The 23288-nt window shown below is 35.8% G+C and overlaps 1 protein-coding gene across 26 annotated transcripts in view; it reads right to left on the reverse strand.

Moving 5' to 3' along the window:
* The window catches only part of Adgrl3 (adhesion G protein-coupled receptor L3), a 767242-nt gene that overhangs the window by 94264 nt on the left and 649690 nt on the right, over positions 1 to 23288 (reverse strand). For all 26 annotated transcript variants that reach the window (XM_063272835.1, XM_063272833.1, XM_063272832.1 and 23 more), the window contains 2 exons: positions 10491 to 10700; positions 7759 to 7979 (listed from right to left, as the gene is read on the reverse strand). In XM_063272835.1, coding sequence (XP_063128905.1) covers positions 7759 to 7979; positions 10491 to 10700 — 431 coding nt within the window. The remainder of the gene's footprint in view (positions 1 to 7758; positions 7980 to 10490; positions 10701 to 23288) is intronic.

Genomic DNA, 23288 nt, shown 5'->3' on the forward strand with positions numbered 1-23288 from the left:
GAGGCAGATAAACTGTAAGCAATAAAGCATGTAGTCCTAAACTTATTGAAAATACAGTTGTCAAGGACTTTAAAAAGTAATTGCCCTGGAATAATGATACAATTCACAGACCCAGAGGCTATAATTCCAAGTAGGGCTCAAGGGAAGACACATGGATCTCCCTGGAAAGGCTGAGTATTATAGATTTTGCAGGTGTACGTAGGAAGGAAGGGTAGAAACAGGAGGGTTCAGATGTGGGTAGGGTAGAGAATATAGTTCTGGGAGAAAAGACTGGAATTGAGGTTCCTTCTTCCATAGGTCAAAATAGCAGGAGAATTGTAATCGCTAGCGTAATAAATGAAGAGTTTTAACTAATTTATATTTTAAAAAGTTGTTTCTTATAAACTTCATATTTATTCACTTCTACCAGCCAAATATAGAGCCATTAATAAAAGATACAATTTAGTAAGTGCATATTTATTTCGAATGTTTATGTAATATGTAATTCCATATATCTGCATACATGCATACATAATCACATGTAAATGCACAGGTTCATATGCCATAGTAATTTCATTCAATATTTATAATTGTCCTTACTTTCCAGGTTAGTAGTCGTGAGGTTAGTAGTGACATCGAGATTGTTTTCTAGTCTACCTGACATCACGGCCTCTACAGCAGGAAAAAGGTATGTACGAAATAATATAAAAGTTGCAAATTACTTGATAAACATGCAATCTCAATGAAGGGATAAGAAATCTACACACTACATATAAAGCATGCATATTGAAAATATCAGAATTATTTAAATATGTCTCTTGAAAACACATTCTTTTGTATTTTACTGAGTGGCTTCAGTGCAATGATCTACATAAATAATTCTCATATTTGAGTATCTTAAATATATTTAATAGTTGTAAAATTGCCAGGATAATCAGGGGCTTTTTGAGTCCATCCAAACCCACATCATGTCTAGATTTTTTTTCCCTGCCTCACAATATCCCAACCCCTGTTTACTACACTGCAACTAGAACATGTGCTGCACATGTCATACAAATACATACTACACATGTGTGCACATGTCATACAAATACATGCTACACATGTGTGCACATGTCATACAAATACATGCTACACATGTGTGCACATGTCATACAAATACATGCTACACATGTGTGCACATGTCATATAAATACATGCTGCACATGTGCTGCACATGTCATATAAATAGTAGCATAAAGTAATAGATATGGTTTTGTTTGATAGACCTCGTTGAAACCAAACAGTATTTGAAAATTTATCCATTCTGGAACACTTACTACTACTTTATTTCATTGAGAATAATATTCCACCATATAGCTATATCGTGTTTTGTCATTTTATCTGTTGATGATATAAAGAGGGGGCCTCCACATGGTTTATCTGGCCAAAACAATGATATGAATTTTTTTTTTCATGGACCTATGTTTTGCTAGGTCGTTGGATTACTATCACTTGGTTGGTAATGTGAAAGGAACTTTCTGTTTTGCTAAGGCTAGTCTCAAATCCCTGGTCTCAGATTATCCATCCTGCCTCCAAATACTAGGACTGCTAGCCTAGCCTCGATACCCAGCCATATTGAAAAAAAGTGCTTAACATTTTGAGTGGTTCTAACTTCTATGTCTTTAACTTTTATTATTATCTCGTTATTACTCCGGCCCCAGTAGATGTAGACATTCTAAATTTTACAATGACCACTCGATGTCATATGACAGCTGTGGACATTTTTAACCTTTTTTTTAATCCAAAAATAACTCAAGTACAGTGTGCTACTTTTAGTATAGCCCATTGCCTTATAAAAAAAAATAACAGGACAGTGGTCCTGATCTCTGATAGAGTTGTGGAATAGATAACTCCCCCATAGAAAATTGTATGCTCAACCTAGTATTATTTCATATGGTAGTAGCTTCATGGTTGTGATAGGACTCCTTGGTAGGAACAATAAAACCTCAGTCTTTAATACATATGCACAGAAAGCATACCTAAATATGTTAATAAAATTATATATTTAAATGTGTGTGGATTCTTCATATACACACTGAATGAATGTTACACTGTTATGTCATCAAAAAGTATGTTTTCTGAAGGGGATTTACCTAATTAGAAATTATGAACAAACTTACAAAATAAACCCATGAATAAAACTATTGAATACTGTCAAGCTGAATGTTTCTCAAGTCTCTTTCTTAGATAGCACTATAATGTAACTGGATAACACTATATGTACTATCTTAACCAGTGAGCACTATTCAACCTAAATGCTCATACAAGTTATTTGGTGAATTGAAATGAAGTCATGTGTGGGTTTTTAGTTGACAACAGGTTACAACCTTACAGTTATTCTTAAGCCAGGGAACTGTGGAGTCAAATGTAAAGATTCATAGATGACTTCACAGCGATTTTCAGATTGCAATAGGATGTTAAGTCTTTTTAGGATCCTGGCTCTTTTCTGTTATCCATGGGTTTCTAATTGGTTACGAGTGTTTTTGATTTAATCTATGTATCAATTTTCCAGGTCACACATTCTCTCTTAGCCTACCCTCTAGGGTTACCCCGTTCCAGTTCTCTTGCTCTTCTTGGTACTCATTTCTGACTCTTTCCTCCAGCCCTCGCAGGATGCTATCTGTTTGGTTGTACATGTGCAATTATGATAAATGTCCTAAGAAAACTATCAAACTTAGACAGGCTTTTAACTATTTGGACTGTTCATATTTTTGTAATATTTTGATAAATTTTAAAATGAGCTGATTTGTTTCAGATGATAAAAATCATAGTATTGAGAACTGAAATCCAGAACAGTCCTGTTTAAATTATTGTTTATCTTCATCATAGTCCTGTTCTGACAGTAACCCATGTATGAAGAGTTTCACTGGTTGCCCAGAAGAATAAGAGCGTGAAAGGCCAGAGATAATGCTCATTATTAACAGTGCAATTCTGACTTGTAATCCACTAGCTGGGGGTTATTTTTTAAAAAGGATTTTTGGTTATTTAAATGGATTCTTAAAATGCCGTGATATTGTGTCCAAATGTTATTGCAAGTATATTTTTGAGTATGTGTCAATTAGACTAAAAGGTTTTATTATATAAACATCAGAAGATAATGACTCTTTTATACGCATTGTAAATTGATGGCAAACTAAACAACATCTTAAGATAAAATTATGTATGCTGGGTTCACGAGTGTGTGTTCTGTACATCATAAATTCAACGGCCTAATAACATTTCATAGAAAAACACATCGTAATCCATCAGCCAGATGGGATATGATAGTTATCTCTATTTGTATCAAAATAACATTTATTTCGCTACAAGACAATTTTATCTCTAAAGTCATCATCTGCCACTGTCATCAGTCTCTTTCCTAGAAATGTAAGCTGTTATTACTAAAGGTTTCAAATGGAATACCTTATTATCACTATAATGAAATGATTAAATACAGTATAAGGAAGAAAAGAAATCCATTGTTTAGAATACATTAGACTACATTAATTAGAATTGTTCTAGATATACTCTAAACACTAAGTTAGAATAAAAGTTAAGACTCATGAAATTCCCAAGGAATAAGGATTTACTAAGACACATATTAATAAGAACAGCTGGCAATATCTTTGATGTCCGGATTGTTACAGTTTATATTAGACTATCCACAGTTTTATTGTTTTTAGACATCAATGAGTGTATCCTAAAACTTAAGAGGTATGTGAAAATTAGGATTATGAAAAGTTATAGGCATTTATTTTTAGTTTACTCATTCTTTATTTTTATGTACATTTGTGTTTGTCCTACATATGTACTGGTGTGAGGGCGTTGTATCCACTCGAACCTGAGCTACAGACAGTTGTGAGCAGCCATGTGGATACTGGGAATTGAACCTGGATCCTCTGGAAAAACAGCCAGTGCTCTAACTCTCTGAGCCACCTCTCCAGCCCTTATGAGCCTTTCTTAACTGAAGTCTTTCTGATATCTTCCAAAATTTTGTTTTGCTGCAACATCTCACCGTAAAGAAAAATGTTACATAGTTAGCAAGTCTGCGAAAGGTATGATGGAATAAATAAAACTTTTTTTATCTGGGATAAAATAAAAGCAGTAAGCAACAGTTATAGGAACTGGGAAGATAGAAGAAAATAAACACCAAATTACAGAATGCAGAAACCCTACAAATGGAATCAAAATTCAGGGCCTTGGCTGGGGATATAGCTCAGCGACAAGGTGGGTGCTTCATAAGCAGCAAACCAAGTTCGATCCCCAGAACCACACACAAAATTAATTAAATTCATTGGTTTTAATTTTATTTAAGAAGATATTTTAATTAAGTCCAAATGGAAATATGACACATTCATGTCAGGGGTAAACACCTATCACCAAAATAATAGCCAGATATCCAGTTCATTGACCTCCCCAAAATAGAAGTTTAATATTTTCTCTTGGGGTCAAATTTGTGAACAGTTTTTATATGTATAAAATAAACAATAAAATACTTCGTTCCTGTTTATAATGGAATATGACTGGAATTTGCTCTATTTTTCTCTTCCTCTTTTACTTATCTTCTGTCATCTATCTCTGTTTTGCTTTGCTTTTGCTTGGGAAAAATCATAATTGTATAACTGGGCATTTAACAACTGTTTAGAATCGTGCCTGGGAAGTCAATTATCCTCTATTCCCACAGAGTAATAATGTCAGTAAATGAGACCTACCAGTCATGGGGCAGGAAATTAAAATAATGATGGCCAAGGCTTTAACAAAGCCACTAGAGACTGGGTATTATTGATTCTAAGAGGACATATTTCTACTATCCAGAAAAATGACATCTGTTTCAAGATGAATGATCGAGACACAAAGGAAACAAGTTGACTCAATCTGGCAATGGGAAAATTAACAAATAACTCAGGAGAAAAGATAAATAAATATTGAACCAAAACCAAAAAGAAATGCCAGCCATCCAGCGAACAAGATGAGACTGCCTTGGAACAATATTTGAAATAGTAGAAGGTCACACTTATGATATAACTCAGTTTAATTTCTGAGAGGGAGAGGGCATTAATTAAAATGCAAAACTCTGTGATCCAGAGGGAATAATTGCTAATGGGCTTCTTTCTGGGTTGATGAAAATACTCTAAATCTGTGGTGATGAGTATATAACATTGAGAGTACCATAAAATACTTCAAAGGAGTATATTATGGCTTGTGAGCTATACCACAATAGCTCACAAATAAGGACAATATTTGACAAGAAAACAGAATATGATGAGGGATATTCCTCTCTCCTAACACAACTGTATAAGCTATGTTGGGTAAAGCATTTTGCTCAGGGTAGCCTGGTCCCACAACTGTGATTGGAGTCAGTGGGATGAATTCAGATTTCACTGAAATTTACATCAGACTTAAAAATAATTGTCCCATTGAGACAGGTAACCTATTCTGTTCCTGTGTTGTAAAAGAACACAGCATAAATGCAATAGTCTCCTTTTAATTGTAGCAGTGTTATCTGGGCACCACATGCTCTATTTTAGCTACACGGTCACTAGCCCCAGTGTCTTCTTTCTGTCACCCCCTCCTTATGAATCCTCATTTCTCGGAAGCAAGCTACTTCATTGCCAGCACGTTCAGGCTGCTAGTGGCTGGTGGCAAGCCATGAAATCTTCTATACAAATTGATGTTCTCTAACCTTGTCTGAGACTGCACTGCTGCCTTAAAATCTTTTTATGAATGTCTAATTGGCTCTTGAACACATTTTCCAAAGAGCTTGTCTTAAAGCTTTTCAAAACTTTTGTCCTCCTAACATGACCTCTTGACTGCACCCCACAGAAGTCAGCATCCTTTGCCTGGTGCAACTGTTCTGTGCTTAGAAACATACCTTACTTATCCCTTCCTACATTTCCCCACAAAGGCAAAGGCCATTTCCCCATCACAAAAGGAAATCCAACTGCACTTGAAATAATCCTGATAGTTTACTAAGGGTTAGTTTACACCCATCTCTATAATGATAGACAAGTCAGGATGAACGTGCTTAATTTTTATCATCTACAAAATTTATACCACAGGCATGGGGAGTTCTAAAGCTACTTTCGACATATCCAGTTAAGGTCTTTCTAATGTTACGTTCAGTTTTATATCTTTTCTTTAAATCATCCTCGGACCTTTGCTCTCCTGAATAGCCTACGTCCACTGAATACAAATTCAAACAGTAACAACTTTTCTCTCCATTAATTTCCCATCAACTGGATTCTTTTCAGCCTATACCTTCTTATGACTTTATCCTTCACAAAGTCCTCCTGCATATTTTGTTTGTTTTATTTCATTTCATTTTGTTCTGCATGCCAGGCAAGCAAGCACACTGACACAGAACTAGAGCCTCCCTGGCTCCTGTGACACCATTTCAAAATTCCTCCCTTACTTTCGTCACATAAACCAATCATTTCAGCGAAATTACTTCAGAGTATAGATACTATCTCAAGCCTCTGCTAACTTATTTTTTCACACCTTCCAATTTGGCTGGTGCTTCTAGCACTGTCTTGAGATAGATATTGCAAAGGTCAAGCGACTTTCTGCCTGCTTATTCTACTTGCATTATCTTTGGCATAAATCACCACTGGTTCTGAAGGGCTAATGTGAACCATTCTCTTCCTTTCCGTGACCTTCAGTCAAGGGGTCTGTTTCTATGGCTCTGCTTATTCTCCCTCCTCAGTGTACCCCTAAAATAGGCATTTCTTCAAGTGAAACTTTCATTCATTGGTTGGGATCTCTGTTGACGCGAAGGCATTTTGAACTGAATGACCTTCTTTATTTTAAAAACTATTTTCATGTGGTGGTTTGACTGCATGTGTGAGGTGTGTCAGATGCCCTGGAACTGGAACTACAGACTGCTGTGAGTCATCAAGTGGGTGCTGGGAATTAAACCTGGGTCCTTCCGAAGAAGAGGACCAGCGCTCTTAACTGCTGGAGCCATCTCTCCAGCTCTAATACCTTCTTCTTCTTTTTTATGTTCTTTTCTCTCCCTCTTTCCTCTCCTTCCTCTGTATTTGCTAGCCTGGGTTTCTCTGTGTCGCCTCAGCTGTCCCAGAACTGGCTCTGTAGACCAGGCTAACCTCCAGCTCAGAAATCTTCCTGCCTCTACATCCTGGGTATGCTGGACCATTGCACCCTGCCTGAATGTCTTTCTTTTGTGTTGTACTTCTCTCTCTATTTTTTTTTTAACAATTTAAAGATATACTGAAAACAAACTATATTACTATACTCCAATAATGATATAGAAGAAGAGAAAAGAGGACACAAACTGCTCCTGCTCCTGCTCTTTTAGGTTTTCTGTCACTATAAAATCTCATGTGGTACTAACACTGACATCAATGAATAGAGGCCAACAGTGCCAACAGTGGCTTTGTGGTCTGAGAAGAGTTTTCATTTGGTGTGACACATGTCTAAATGCTCTGAAGAATAACATAAAATTATCACACAATTACTCGAGGTTGTGACCTAGAAACATTATGCTGTTCTAGAATGGCATCATGGGGTATTATTATTATTATTATTATTATTATTATTATTATTATTGTTATTTGTTTTTTATTTTTTAAAACTAGCCTCACAACAAATACGTAGCTTACAAACTGAGAAGTTGCTTCTATATTATGGCTTCTTTAGTGCATGTTGTGAGGGAAAATCCGAACCAAGAGATGACAAAGCTTTTACCTTGAGTAGATCTGAGAAGAGGGAGAGAAGAAAGCCATCAAACATTCAACTCACACTTTGTCTGTTCCATAGCTCCTGTAGTCGACTGCAGCAGAAACGGCCACGATGAGTGCGGGCATCCCGTAGCCAACCAGATAGAAGTACTTCCTACGGGAATGCTCACTCTCAAAGACCTCCACCAGCATGATATACAGCTGTACCCCTTCTAGAAACATCCAGGTGAAGGCCGCCAAGAAGAAGAAATGCAAAAGAGCCGCAAACACTGCACAGGCAATCTAGAAAAGGAACACAGGTTTCAGTTACAGAACAAACCCGTACATCTATTGCCCAACACAAAACTAACATAAGTGACTATCAGCCCAGCGATTATAAAAGAGGACTGTAATCTAGATGAGACTCTTTTTTTTCTTTTTCTTTTTTTTTTTTTTGAATGTGGACCTCAGATAGATAAGACTCTTGAGAGTATAAACATTAAAATGAATTAAATATAACCTATTTTTATCTTAATATGATGGCTGATATCATATTAAAACAAAGAAAATCATAGCATTTATGGGGGTCTATTAAGAACCCAAAGATAATTACCACTGAGATTAGGTTCAAATTTTTTTTTTTGGTTCTTTTTTTCGGAGCTGGGGACCGAACCCAGGGCCTTGCGCTTCCTAGGTAAGCGCTCTACCACTGAGCTAAATCCCCAGCCCCTAGGTTCAAATTTTTAAACCTTTGTAGTTAACATTTAAAGATTTTTAAATCTTTAAATCTGGAAATAAGTGTGTGTATAGCCATAACCCCAGTGTTTGGAAGGTTGAGCTAATAGAATTGAAAAAGTTTAATCTTCATTTTTGTTAAGGGAAGGGAATAAGAAAGGAAAAAATGAAAGAAAGACACAAAGAAAAAGAGACTGATTTTAAAATTGATTTTTTGATAAGTGTTTCTTCTGAACATGGATTAACATATCAGGTTTTCTTTATAGTTTTTGTTTGTAGTATTAGTGACTGGGGAAACTAACAAGAGCTCTGTCACTGAGTTTACATTCTCCCGAATATCTTCAATTATAAATGACAAAGAAATGAATAAGGTTCCAAATATGACCTAGAATGCACACACACACACACACACACACACACACACACACACACACACACACATACACACACACACAAAAGGAGCACTTATATAGCAAGAAAAGGAAGACACTTTACTGAGTAACACGACCCCTGCATTTTTTTGTATCCGTCTCATCTTTATGTTGTTCACCAGAGACTGCTTTTGGAGAGTATCCTCTGCCTTGTGAAGTTTATCGTAACACATTAACATTGTAGAATTAAAATTCAAATACCATTCTACATGAAAGAAACTATCAGTATTTTAATTAGAGATGAGCTAAAGAATAGGGTATTCTCCTCAAAAACATCACAGTTGTTCATTTGAGGATTTCTAAGGTTAGAATTTCAACTATAAATCTTTTATAATCATAAGGCTTCAGCCTGAGGAGGAAAATGGGCTCTTTGATTACTCATTCCTGTATATGCATTTATGGGGAAAGCTATTACATTAGGTATATGCTAACCAATTAAAAATATATTCAACATAATTGTATCTTTTGCAGCCATTAATCATAAAGGCATAATCATAGACTTGAAAACTGCATTTTATTCTACAGCACACCAGGCATATGATTGCATAGTGGAGATCAGCATTAAGTGAGAGAATTATTTATCATACCCACAAGTATACTGAAAACTACAAAGTAAAGTTTTCCTCTCTTTTGCAGCTCTAGTCATGAGAATTTATAAATTTCTTAACTAACGCATGGCTTGTTCATTGATTCCGAAAGTGCAAAATAGCATGGATACATGTGGAAAGAGTTTGGCAGCATTCTCCCCAAACTACACATACCTTACCACAAAACCCATTAGCTGTGTACTTGTGGGCTTGAATGATTATACCAGGAAAAACAAAACAAGCAAAGAAAAAAAAACAACAACCCAAACAAAACAAAACAAAACAAAACAAAAAAAGCCACAATGCACTGAAATGTTGATAGCAGGCTCATTCACAACTGTCGAAAACAAAATGCACTCCATTGGGATGACCAATATAAAAACTGTAGGATATCAACAAGGGCAGATATTATTCTGTGTTTAAAAAAGGAGCTATCTGATCATAAAATGACAAACCTAGAATATATTAGCAAGAGAAAAGAGCCAATCCAATAAAGTTATATAGCATATGATCCCAATAATATTGAGAAAATGAGGCTATCGGAGGACATAAGAACAACTGGATGTCATGGCCAGAAGAGATACTATGATGAACAAAAGAAATAAAGACAATTTTCATGTCAGTGACACATACTGCATATGCATTAAGAAAGAGTATGTGTATGTGTGTATATAAAATACATAACACCCAGTGAATTCTAATGTAAACTGTGAATCATGGACTGACAGTCATAAAGATGTGTCAGTAAACCTTCATCACTAGTCACAAATGTGTCACTCAGATAGGAGATGTGGGTGACAAAGGAGGCTATTCACATGTGCAAGCACGAGTCACATGGTCAATAACTGTACTGTCTAAAACCCCAGAGCCTGTTTTAATAAAAAAAAATGTACATCCCATCTGTAAAGTTCACGGTTTCTTAATGGCACTGGACTTGAAAAACAAGAAGCAGAGAAAGATATGAAAATCACTGTGGACTAAACAAAAGGACGGGCTCTCCCCAACATGCTATTTCCCAGTGTAGATATTCCTAGACCTTTGTTGACAGCAATATCGCTTACCGGTTGGTCGGTTCTGTTGATCCCAATCAGGAAGAGCAGTTCTGCCACAAACAGGCTGATGCACAGGTTCTTGTGAATGGTGTTACGGTCGCTCTGGAGCCCACGGAAGAAGCAGAATGTGAAGATGCAGATCAGGAGACAAACAAGAGACAACAGGATTCCGACCCACGTGATCACATCCAGAAGAAGATCGTGGACGGCATCGCTGTGCTGGAGACACAAGAAGGGACCATAAGTTGCCTTTGTATGTGAATGGTAATTGATTCTGGATTCAGGAAGCATGATTCTAGGAGAACACGAAATAGCCCCCATACTCCCAACGAGCATGAAAACTGAATCACATGCGCTTTCTATTCCATAGTTAAAGTATTTTATATTTCGTGCTAAGTAGTAAACCACTTGGAGTCTTGGGGGTGCCAATAAAATCCATTGGCTTCATTCTTAGTACTTATATTTCCAGTATATAAATAACTGAAGGAGATCAATGTGACTCCGGTTAAAGACTTCAAGGTCAAACTGTAGGTTTTAACCTACATTGCTTTTTTTTGTGCCATTTTAAAATCAGTTCCTGTTGTATACTTCCAAAACTATAAGATACATATTTAGGAAATTAGTGCCTCAACTGGTTTTTGAATCACCAATAGACTTTTATGTAAAAGAAATGTGTAACACCTTGTACTATAGATGATTCGTCATAATTTTTAAATTGACTTCACAGAAATATGAATTTGAATAAAAACCTTTAGTTAATTTTGACAAGTAGCTACATATTTCATGTGTATCACACAATTAATGGAAAGCTCTCAGGTATTGAGAATAGCCACGGGACTTATATTCATATTGGATTGCTTTAGAATTCATAGTAACATGTCAAAACGTAAGTTGAGAAACAAAGTCAAGAAGACTCTGTGCATGGCCAGTCCACTCATTTCTTAAGTACTTTCAAAGGCATTAACGCCTAATTTCTACCAGCAAAGGAAAAGTAAATCATGAAGTTTAATTTATGTGAATCTCAACACGTGAAAATTATTAGACTGACTCACAGATAGTTCTCAAAAATCTGACTTTACTTTAAAGAAACAACCAGCCGGGGGACCTAGATGGTAAATGACTTATGGAAAACTGTCAAGTATCTTAGATTGGTCAGGTACATGGTACATTTTGAGTAGCCATAGATCAGTTAAAATTTAAACCAATACCATTTTTTGTCTGTGAAGATCATATACATAGTTTTCTTAGTACACATGAATACCAGAGCCAGAGGAGGCCAGAGACATCAGACACCCCTGAAACTGGAGTAATAGGCGGTTGTAAGCAACCCAACATGGATTTTAGCAGTAGAACGTGGATTCCCTGCAAGTGCAATATGTGTTCTTAACCACTGAGCCAACTCTCCAGCCCTTCACACACATTTTACAATGAAAATTCCATAGTATCTTCTACATGAAAACAGCAAGATTAAAAGATTAGTATTAGTTCCCATTCTTTCTGTCTTATTTTAATCGTCAGCTTGATAGTGTGAAAAGCATGAAGACTAACTTCCTTGAATCAAGTCATTATCCCGGAATCTGAATCACCGCGTGAATCACAGTGCTTTCCCCTTGCCAGATGTACTTACACGGGTCTTATTTCACGAAGTCCTTCCCCAGAACTGACTGTGAAATAGGTTTGAAATATTACTGCGAAAGTTGGCTCTGTTTCCCAGAAAAATCACAAGTCATGAAAGAAAACTAGGTGAAGTTTTGTTGGAAATGCTTTGTTCTTCTAAAGACATTACTAAAACAGCCCTGGGTCTTTGATAGTTAAATGACTTTGTAGTTTGTGAGTTGAGAGAGGTTGTTGCTGCCTGGTTCCCTGAACAGAGAGCTATTTGCTCTCTACTTTTCCTCAAAGGAAAGCAACTGCTGGAGTAACTCGTCCCATCGTTCAGCACAGCAGTCTCCCATGACGGGGAAATGGCAGGAACAATGCTTACTCAAGTGGATCCTAAAGACCTAAGCATTAAAGAAAAATAGAGGAGGAAAGTAAAAACCTCCCGCCTTTGTTTGCCTGGGTGGTTGTATTATTGGAAATGTATTTACTTGGTGCCTCCGTAGACCCTTCCCAAGCCCCATGCAGAGTTGTTGAGAAAAGAATACCAGATTTCAAAATGTCAGCAACAAAAGTACGCAAGACTCAACCACACAACAATAAAACCTGGTGATTAACTTGCCCTTAGTGCTGTCTATCTGGGAAAACATTAACAGCCATCATCAACATGTTTATGATACTAGGATAAAACACCCTTGTGATGCAACTCAAAATTTAAATATTATCAGTATGATAAAAAAAGGGCAGATAATAAATTATTCGAAGAGATGTATAAAGATAAGCTTATAAAAAAAAACCCTGGTTTTTAACAGTTTGTCATGACAGAATTTCAAGGACTAGTGCTCAAGTTATACATACATACATACATACACATAAAATTAAAAATAAAAATAAAAGAACTTCCTTCAAAACAGTGAGCAATGAAATAAAATAATATAATATTGCAAAGAGGTGAACAACATTGCACTTCTGAAGCTTGGGGCTTGTGAGCACTCATTTATTTGCAAAGGACTTCAAATCCTTAGGCATTCATCCTGTTAGCACAGTATCCCAAATTACAATATGTGCGCATAAATGGTATGTTACATAAAGTCCTCTACAGATATTTGTTTTTGAGCCACTTGATTCCCATTCTTTTGAGACCAAGTGACTAAAATTTAGAAGCAGAGGGACTTCAAGTTAGAAGCCAGCCTGAGTTAAATAACAAAATTCTCTGTTTTTCTGTCTGTGTCGCTGTCTCTGTCTCTCTGTCTCACTCTTTGTTTCTCTGTCTCTCTGTGAGTCTCTCTCTCTCTCTCTCTCTCTCTCTCTCTTTCTCTCTCTCTGTGTGTGTGTGTGTGTGTGTCTGTGCACATGCATGCGTGCATGTCTGTCTGTTTGTCTGTCTGTAAAAATGAGAGGAGAGAAGAGAGATAAACAGAGAAAGAGAGGAGGGTACACTCAGGGCAGAGAAAAATTAAATCCAGAACTCATCTGATTCAACCCTGTCATGTCTCCTACCTAAACAAAGATAAAAGTACATTAAAAGTCCTAAGGATTAAAGAGTGCTATAAAAACTGAACCCCTGGGGCTGGAGAAATTGGTTGCTTAGTGATTAAGAGCACTAGCTACGTTTCGTTAAGATTTGGGTTCAATTCTCAGCATTCACATGGCAATTCACAACCATTTATATCTCCAGTTCCAGATGATACACTATTCTGGCATCTGGGAGCACTAGAAATACACAGGGTATACTGACATACATACATACTGGCAAAACACCTATGCGTTACATAAAATCAGAAGGAAGAGGAGGAAAAGAAGAAGTAGGAGGAAGAAGAAAAGAAGACCGTGCCCTATTTGTCTTCTTACTCTCTTTATCCAGTTTGTCCCAGCTCTGTTGGCCTGTTCTGTTTTGTTTTGTGAAATGTCAAGCACATTCCAAGCCCAGGGTTTTAATTTTATTTGCGTGCAACCTCAGTTCTCTTCCAGAAGAAATTCATGAGGCTTGCATATCATCTTTCATTTACATGTCCCTTCTCAATGATTGGGTTTCTTTTCTTTTCTTTTCTTTTTTATTCCTCGGTTACCTTATCTAAAATTATAAATATCTCTCTCTTCTATTGCTTTCCCTAAAATATACTCTCTGTAGTGTTCATACAACTGTATAATTTATATTTTCTTATTTTATACTCCTCACTAAAAATCAAGTACCAAAGTAATAGGATCATTCGTTTATTTCATTTCCCATAGCCTAGATCAAAGAAACAGGCATGCTGAAATCACAATCAGTTATGTTGATTGAGTAATGAATCTGTATTATATTTATTTGTTGCTTCATTCATCTAGCCAGAGCAGGGAAAGGTATATGAGAGGGCTTTTAAAAAAAAGGGAATTGGGAAATGTTGTAATTATATTCTATTCCCCCAAAAACAAAACTCATAAAATATAGCTCATGCTCTTGAAAGAGACCAAAATGGTTCAGAAGATTCAACTGAATGCATTTTGTTTTGTTGGAAATCAAAAGTGGAACAACTGTGAGTTCAGGACTATCCACCTTACTTCTAGATCATCAGAAGCCTTGTCTACATAGAAGCAAAATAACCAGTTTACAATTTATTGTAATTGACAGCCAAGTGTTTTTTTTTTCTATAAAAATACTTACTAGAATTTTGCTGTTTATTAGGTAGAAAATTTAAACTATTAAAAGTCTACAGTCTTGATACAGAATGAATCTTAAATATAAAATAAGTATTATTTTAACTTAAGATACCAAACATTATTATAAGTAAATGAATTATCTAATTTCAAGTCACAAAATTTAAAATATCATGTGTATCATTAATACTGCATAAGGAAAAATATCAGAATGGTCCATTCCATAATATTTGAAAGTAGTGTATTTCAACATTAAAATGTGAATTCATTTCTATTTACTATTTTGGAATAATGAACAGAAGTGGCATAATTTCACATATGGATTTTTCTGTATATAAAAATAAGCATGCAAAACAAGACTTAGATGAGAAACTTGCTGTAGGGACCATAACTCAGTACATGTTGCGGCAAAGAATGCTCAGAGGGCTTATAAAACATTTCTTTACAAGACAGACAAAGAAAATTCTTGAAGGAAGCCATCTTCCTCTGAGAAGATGGGAAGACAGCCTCCGAGGAGCGTGATAAAATACTCAGCAAGTTTCAGGAACTTCAATGATTCTTTTCTCACTTGTTAGACGTTCTTACATAAACATAATTTTTCTCTTTTCTCTGAAGTTTCTATTCATAAGGGAAGTGGCAGTTATTTTTGTAAGAGTTACAGAAAAATTCTGATTTTTCTTTTAATTTGATCTCACCCAATCTGCTTCTACATGTCACAAAGGACAGCTCACCCAGAATGACGGGATGAGAAAGGAAAGCTTGGATGATGTCTGTGACCAGCACTCTGACCATGTAAAACTCAAATACGTCAACACATGAAAATGTCCAAAGAACGTAAGTCTGCAGTCATGAATCAGAGAGATGAGACCTTTGCCTCATGGTTTTCAAAAGAACTCAATCTGGAGTGCAGTAACAGTGTGTGAGTGTCTTGAAAGTGGCAGTGCTATTTATTATTATTAATTATTAATTATTAATTATTATTAATTAATAATAATTATTATTAGCACAATGCATAGACTTTTCAATATTCTTCATGGGGACTACACCCTGTTATTAGATGGGGTAGACACAGAATAGACTAACTTTGATTTTCTCCAGTTTCTTCTTTAAAGAAACATTTTTGAGAAGTGTATTCCTGCATCATTCTATCATAACTGTGAGCAACGAGACACTAAGTACTAAGAACTCGTTTTACATTCTATGCATGGTTACCTTTTAGTATTATAAAACTGTCTTTAAAACCTATTTTATTCTGAAATATTCAGAATAATGCTAAAATGTGATTTTTCCCCCCATATCAAGGACATTTGGTTCACATGTTTGTGTAATTTGATAAAACATGGGTTGGAACTGTAGGTGTCTCTGAAGCCGACAGAATTCCAAAAAATGTCTATTTTCCGATAAGTGTAGTTTGGAGTCTCTTAAGTTCCTGGAATTCCTCTACATCGTAGGAACCAGGTCAGCAAGCACGAAGGTCACCTCATAGGCTTATGGGAGATAAAGGGCTCAGTGGTCTGAAGCAATGGTTTCTTCTGCAGAGCAAGATGAAACGCACAGTTGAGTAGTCTAGTGAGAAGGGCGATAAGATATTCTGTCCTGCTTCTTTATAGCACATTAAGCAAATAAATCCACTCCAAACTTTTATATTTGTATCAGATACAAATCAGTAGCAGTATAGTTAAACTATAATCTCAAAAGAGAGACACTACTATGTTAGAGGCTAAAGAGACATTCACGAACAACTGAACTTTTTAACTTTCAGATTAAAAAAATACTCATCGAGTTCTTTTTACTTTTAAGAACTATAACTCAATGCTTTGCTGTATTTGAGATCTTCTTAAAGTGAATTAAAGAAAAGAAAACAGAAGATTCATCTTACTTTTAACCAGGATCACAGCTACCATAACAAAAGAAATACTTTATTAAGTAAGAAGGAAATACTACATTTCTCTCACTGATGCCTTCCTGGTATGTAGAAGAGGATCTGTGGGAGAGTGACCAGCTTCCTATTCTTGCTCAGCACTGCCCGAGTTCTTACCACCATATTTTGCATCCTGATAGATTCTTCGTTGGATCATGAAGAGCCTCAGGTTTCAGAAATGAGGGCAGAAAAGTTTGAAAAGTATAAAAACCCTTCTGACTGTCCAGAAAATAGATCAGGCTCAATGCCATCATAAAGTAACATGGATGAAGCATTAGCCACTCTTTTTAGAGGCTCAGGTTAGTTTTGCTCTGATAATTCGTGCAGGTGATCATGGCCAAAGTTTGTAACTCTATGTCATGCCATCTGCATCACAGTGACATCAGAGGACAAACGTAGTAAGTGTTGATCCTGAGTTCAGCCTTGCCTTTACTTATAAGTCAGCTGCTGGGCTCTGTGTCAAAATTGAACTGCTTTAGTTTCCCTTTGGGAATATTATGAGTGTTTTTTTTTCCTCTAACAGCTCCATTATGAAAATGGGTGATCAAATTACCAAAGCTTACAAGACCAGACAATAAAAGAAGACTGAGGACTTGCTACTTTAAAGGTTAATTGAAGAACATGAAAAAACCCCAAAAGGAAGAGAGTCAAAGGCTATACACACAGTATAGCATACAAAATGAACATGGCACTATGTATGTACTATGTATTTACTATGTATGACTGTTGTATAATACCCCTCTAGAGACTGAATGTCACAGCTTGAATGGGATGCCCAAGATTGTGTAAATCAATCAAAACTTTGTATTCTCTCCACAAAAGACACTAATTATTGAAACTAATGGTCCTTGAGTTACCTGGGTTTGTATTTGCCACTAGAGTATTCTTGACTGTGTAGGTCTCTGGTTGTTCTGTGCATCTGAAAAGTATCTTAATGTCTATCCGTTTACAAGCTACAGTAGTCTGATGGTTAAAGAAGGGAGAAGAGTTGTGATAATTAAGATGTTGGATTTTTCCAGTGGAGTTGGGTTTTCCCCCCACACTCAATTGTCTGTTTTAAAAATAGTTCACATGACATGTTGAGTCACAGAAACAATTATGATTCCTACAATTCTACTTACTGCCTATTCCAAGTGTGGAATTAAAATTTACATGAAATTTCTATGAGGATTTTAATACATTTTTAGAATGTAGATTTAATATCTTGGAAATAAAAATATTTGACTTTTCTGACTGCATAGATGGCTATTGTAACACTATAAGTTGTGAAAAATCCCTTTCAGCCAATGAGTTTCTTATAAAACATGTTTCTTGCTTGCTAAATGATCTACACAACTTTATACAACTCATCCAGGAAGGACCACAGAAAATCTTTTGGTCATTTTTCAATTTCCTCAAAAGGTACAGACATACTTAATTAGAATTCAAAACTTCTAGACATGGAAGTAAAAGAGTCTGCTGAGACGTGTGTACAAGATGGCTACCAGTGTCATTTAAAAAGATGGTACAATAGGAACTTTCTGTAAAACTAGATTCTTAAGATATGGTATGAATGACTTCTCCCTAATTTTTGAAATACATGGCAGATGAGAGTAAAGAAATGTTAGAGTAAAACAAATTTATGACAGTCCTTCGAAATTGCTTGATTAAAAAAAAGACACATAGAACCTGGAAAAAACTGCATTGACTGCTGGGTTTTCTAAAGTTCTGTATTAATTCAGAAGAAAACATATATTCAAAGAGTGCCTCACCTTTTACACTATGAAACTTTCCTAATGATGCTGCCAGAAAAGGGCACAGAAGTTAGTGAAGAATTTCTCATTTGCTACTAAAATGTAACATGTTGGATATATTAGGTAAAATTAAAGCTTTAAAACTGTTACTCCTAATAGTGTTTTAACAGGTTTTAGTTCACTGCCAGTGAACATGGCAGTGTGTTCAAATCACAGCTGCTCATAGACTTTCAAATACATTTCATTCATATTTCCCTTCCCCCAACTCTCTGCAGATCTCCTCTCACCTTTACTAACATCAAATTCTCTCTCTCTCTCTCTCTCTCTCTCTCTCTCTCTCTCTCTCTCTCTCTCCCTCTCCCTCTCCCTCTCCCTCTCCCTCTTCCTCTCCCTCCTTCTCCCTCTCCCTCCCTCCTCCCTCTCTCTCTCTCCTCTCTCCCTAAACCAAAACAACAACAAAGGAGAACATCAACAAAAACCCAAATGTGATTGCTACAAGGAGAATGAGAAGGAAATAACAAAGTTTCGTTCCTAACCAGCAAGCCACTTGTAACTGGTGGTTTCTGGGAAAAAATGAGTTTTCTTCAATGAAAGCTACCTTTCAGGGTAGCTTCAAGCTAAGAAATAGTTGGCGTATACAAAAAAGACTATTATCATATTGTGAGTAACCGATCCAAATACTTTGTTCTCATTAAAATTATCAAAAAGAAAAAATATTTAAATGAAAACAAATTGGACTAGGAGTGAAACAGAGTAAGCTTTTGGTTTAGGTGGTAAAGCCTGTGTGAGTCCAAAATATTATCCACCAAATACTGGCAAATGCAATATTAAAATATTTCTTCCATTGCTGCTCTATGCTGGGTATTGATTAGAAAAATGTAAATATAAGCATTCACACACACACACACACCTCATTATTCATCTGGTTTCCTTAGTCATAGCAATTTCAGATATAAAAAATGATAATTACTGTCTTTCTTTTTTCCATTGTCATGAATAAACTTATCATATTTTATGTGGAATTGGGTGCTTCAGATACTAATCTTGATGTCAATTATCCTCCAGGCTTAGAAGCAATAAGTGAAATATAAGTCATTAAAAAAATAATATTAAAGGTTCCATGGTTTTCCCAGGCAGCAAGTAGTTCACAGTAAATCTTTAAATAGAAATATTTAGACATTAATGATATGCAGAATAAATTGACAATACATTAAACTGTATGGAACAAGCTAGACAAAGTGCCTTAATCAGAAATGTTTTCTTTCAATGCGTTTAAAACCTAACATATACAAGTTGTCTTATATGTGTATGTTAGTAAGCTATATAGGTAAGCACTCTGGAGAAGCTTGCTTAATTCCTCTAGAGCCCAGAAGTGCTCTAGCCTTGTCCTGTATTTACCAGACACAGTAGAAACAGGTCAGAAGAAGTAAAAAATAATCAGCAAATGACCTCCATGCTAAGTAAAGCAGACTTTTGTGATTTGGAACAAATTGAGTACAGTGAGAAGACACTTCAACTAGAGTCTACTAAAGAATAGTATTAACAACAAAGATATGATTTTTTAAAAAAAGGTTATTTATTCTAAATACTGATTTATGACTGCACTTAAATATATTGGTGCTGACCTTAAAAGGATTCACAGTGTTCTTGTACCTAACGTTTTGGTAAGTGTAACAGCTATTTGCAGTTGTGATAACATCTTGCCTCAAGTATATAGTCTGATAATTTCATTGTGAATAGAATAATCTGTTCCTCTCAACACACATCGACATTCTGGTCTGAACTTCTCTTCCTGGAAAAGCAACTTGAACAAAACTGGATATGTATTTACTGAGAAACTAGGTTAACTACCTACGCCTTGATAGGTAACTCCTTCCAGAATCAAGAACTTATTGCAAATACAGAATAAAAAAGAATTGGTGGATAGTAAATCAAAAATTGATATTTTCAGAAAACTTAATAATTAATGTCAAAAGTCATAGTATGTTTTGCTATTTAGTACCTAAAAACGTTCCTAAGGGAATTTTAGAAGTAAATTTTATTTGCATTTCTGAATCTGATACTGCGAAGAGGAATGCTTGACATGACTTCCCTCAGATGACAAAAGCATTTTCCCGAACACCAAGATCCTTACTCTATGCTTTTTTTTAATCTTTTATTCTTATTCCTATTTCCTTGAATCATAAGTTTCAAAAACAAGGGTAATGACAATGTTGCTGCAACGCCATCGAATAATCACACTAGAGCTGACACTACAGAAGGTGCGGACTTCCTTATCACCGCAGCTGGGATCAGACTGGGGATCCTTCTGACAGCTGGAGCCCTTGCTTGATCACCTATGAGAATATCCACAGTTAATGACTTTGTCTTAGAAAACATTTCCCGATACAATTGGGCGCCACTAGATGCCTTTAAGCCATGCTTGTAAACGTAAGATGATCTAGACTAAAAGCTGTTGCTTCAGAGTGTAAATTCAGGCTCATGGTATATAAGAAGAGCACAGCAATTTTTAATTAAAAATGTTTCTATAACCTAGGACTGGAAATCAAGTCAGGTGGGTTATTAATTTATATATATATATATATATGTATGTATGTATATCTCAATTGGCTAAGACTCCTTCCTACATCCATGCAGCAGCTTCAGCTTCCACTTTAACATGATTCTTACAAAATGCTAATCTTGATGACTACTTATCCATTTATGATACAGACTCAAAGCTCTTTTTAGTCACAATGACTTAAATCAAGTATCTGTAAAACAAATAAAAGAGTATGCACCTCATTAAAAAAAAAAGAACTTCATATAGAAGGAAGTGACGAGGAATGTTTTTAAATATATTTCCATGGATTCTTCTTAATTCCAAAAAAGTTCGATATTCTCACGTACTGTATGGTTTCAACAATTTCATACACCATAAATTTAACTAATCAATTATAATAATACTAATAAGGAATATGCTAGGTATACTATTGTCTGCGGTATCTATTGTGTTGAATTCTTGCCATGAGTCAGGGTCCTGAGCAATTTTGACTTTGAAATATTGAACCAAAAACGGAACAAGGACTCTATTAAATGACTCTTTCAGGCATGAAGAAAACGAGGATGAAGAGTAAAGTGAAATAAAAAGGCAGAGTAGATTAAAATAACACGTAAAGCATGAGTACTTCCTCCTCAGGAGAAAAAAAATAATAGAACAAAACCCAATACTTCTACTGTGAGAATGGGAGAATTTTATAGATGAATTATACAATAGATAATAGATTTGCATTAACATATTTTTCAGAAGAAGAAAATTTAACATATTAACCAAAGAATTTAAGAATGGGATATTATGATGTCAGCTATTTACTTGCAAAAATCTAGTAACACAGCAAAAAGGAGCATGCATATATGTGGGAAGTTTTGTGAAAATTTTAAATTTAATTAGAAAAAAGATTATTATTTACCATTTCTATAAAAGGTCTATAAAATATCAGAGAGAAAATAATTTTTTAAAAATGTAAATTTTGTTTTCTCATCTCAATTCTAAACATTAGAAGTCCAGAATTTCATGAAGGGCAGATCTGAAAAAACCAAAGCTCCATCTTTAAAGGAAATGATCTCAAAAAAGATGTAGGCCCTGCATCCTCATGGATGCCAGTAAACTATACAACTTTTCTCCATTGTCAGCACAAGATTATTTCCACACATGTTGGCTCCTCTCTGCTACAGCACAAGAATACAGAACAATGTTTCTTAAACATCAGATTCCTGGCTCGTCTGATATACAGGTAAGACACAAAGTATTAACCAAACAACAGTCTACAGTATGACAAAGGTAAATAGGAAATGCAGTACAAAATTATGTACCGTAAGAAAAAGCAAGCGTAATTCTTTGTTTTAAAAGATTGCCCAATTTAAAGATACAGTTCCTAATGTTGATAATCTAAAGTTTTACATTTTGAAATCTTATTTCATCAAACTTTACTTATTTGAGAAACATTAAACGTGTAAGTTATCTAGTGTTTTGTCTTAAATAAATCTATTTAAGTACTGCATGTGAACCATGATTTTCCACAGCCACCTTCATCTTGTCATACGGTCTAGTTAAGTAGGGAAAATAGTTTGGGGAGTGTCAGTGTGCAACTTAGCATTGCACACTAAACATGTTATTTTCCACTAATGCAGCACACTTACTAAATTAATAATGTAACTTTTATCTCTGCACTTGAAAGAAGGGAAACAGTCCTTTCAGAAAATCAGACATCATACTACAAAGTTGCCTCATGTATTCTTGTAGCTTAGAAAAACTCATGTTCTTTTATTGAATTGCATTTTTTTATTTACATTTTAAATGTTATCCAATTTCCCGGTTCTCTCCAGAAACCCAATATCCCACCGACTCCAGCGTCTATGAGGGTGTTCCCTTACCCACCCACTCACCCACTCCCTCCCATCTCCCTCCCCTGAAATTACCCTCCCTACACTGAGGCATCAAGCCTGGACAGGATCAAGAGCTTCTCCCATTGATGCCCGACAAGGCCATCCTGTGCTACATATGTGGATGGAGCCATAGCTCTTGGGATGATGGTTTAGTCGCTGGAAACTCTGGGGTGTCTGGTTGGTTGATACTATGTTTTTCTTATGGGATTACAAAGTTCTCAGCTACTTCAATCCTTTCTCTAACTCCTCCACTGGGGACCCTGTTCTCAGTTCTCATGCACTTCTTGGCATTAGCAATATTGTCTGGGTTTGCTGGCTGTATATGGGATCGATCCCCATGTGGAGCAATATCTGAATGGCCTTTCAGTCTCTGCTCCATACTTTGTCAATATATTTCCTCCTGTGAGTTTCTTCGTTCCCTCTTCTAAGAAGGTCTGAAACATCCACACTTTGCTCATCCTTCTTGACCTTCATGTGGTCTGTGAATTGTAT

The sequence above is a fragment of the Rattus norvegicus genome, chromosome 14 (genome assembly GCF_036323735.1).
Source record: "Rattus norvegicus strain BN/NHsdMcwi chromosome 14, GRCr8, whole genome shotgun sequence".
NCBI lineage: Eukaryota > Metazoa > Chordata > Mammalia > Rodentia > Muridae > Rattus > Rattus norvegicus.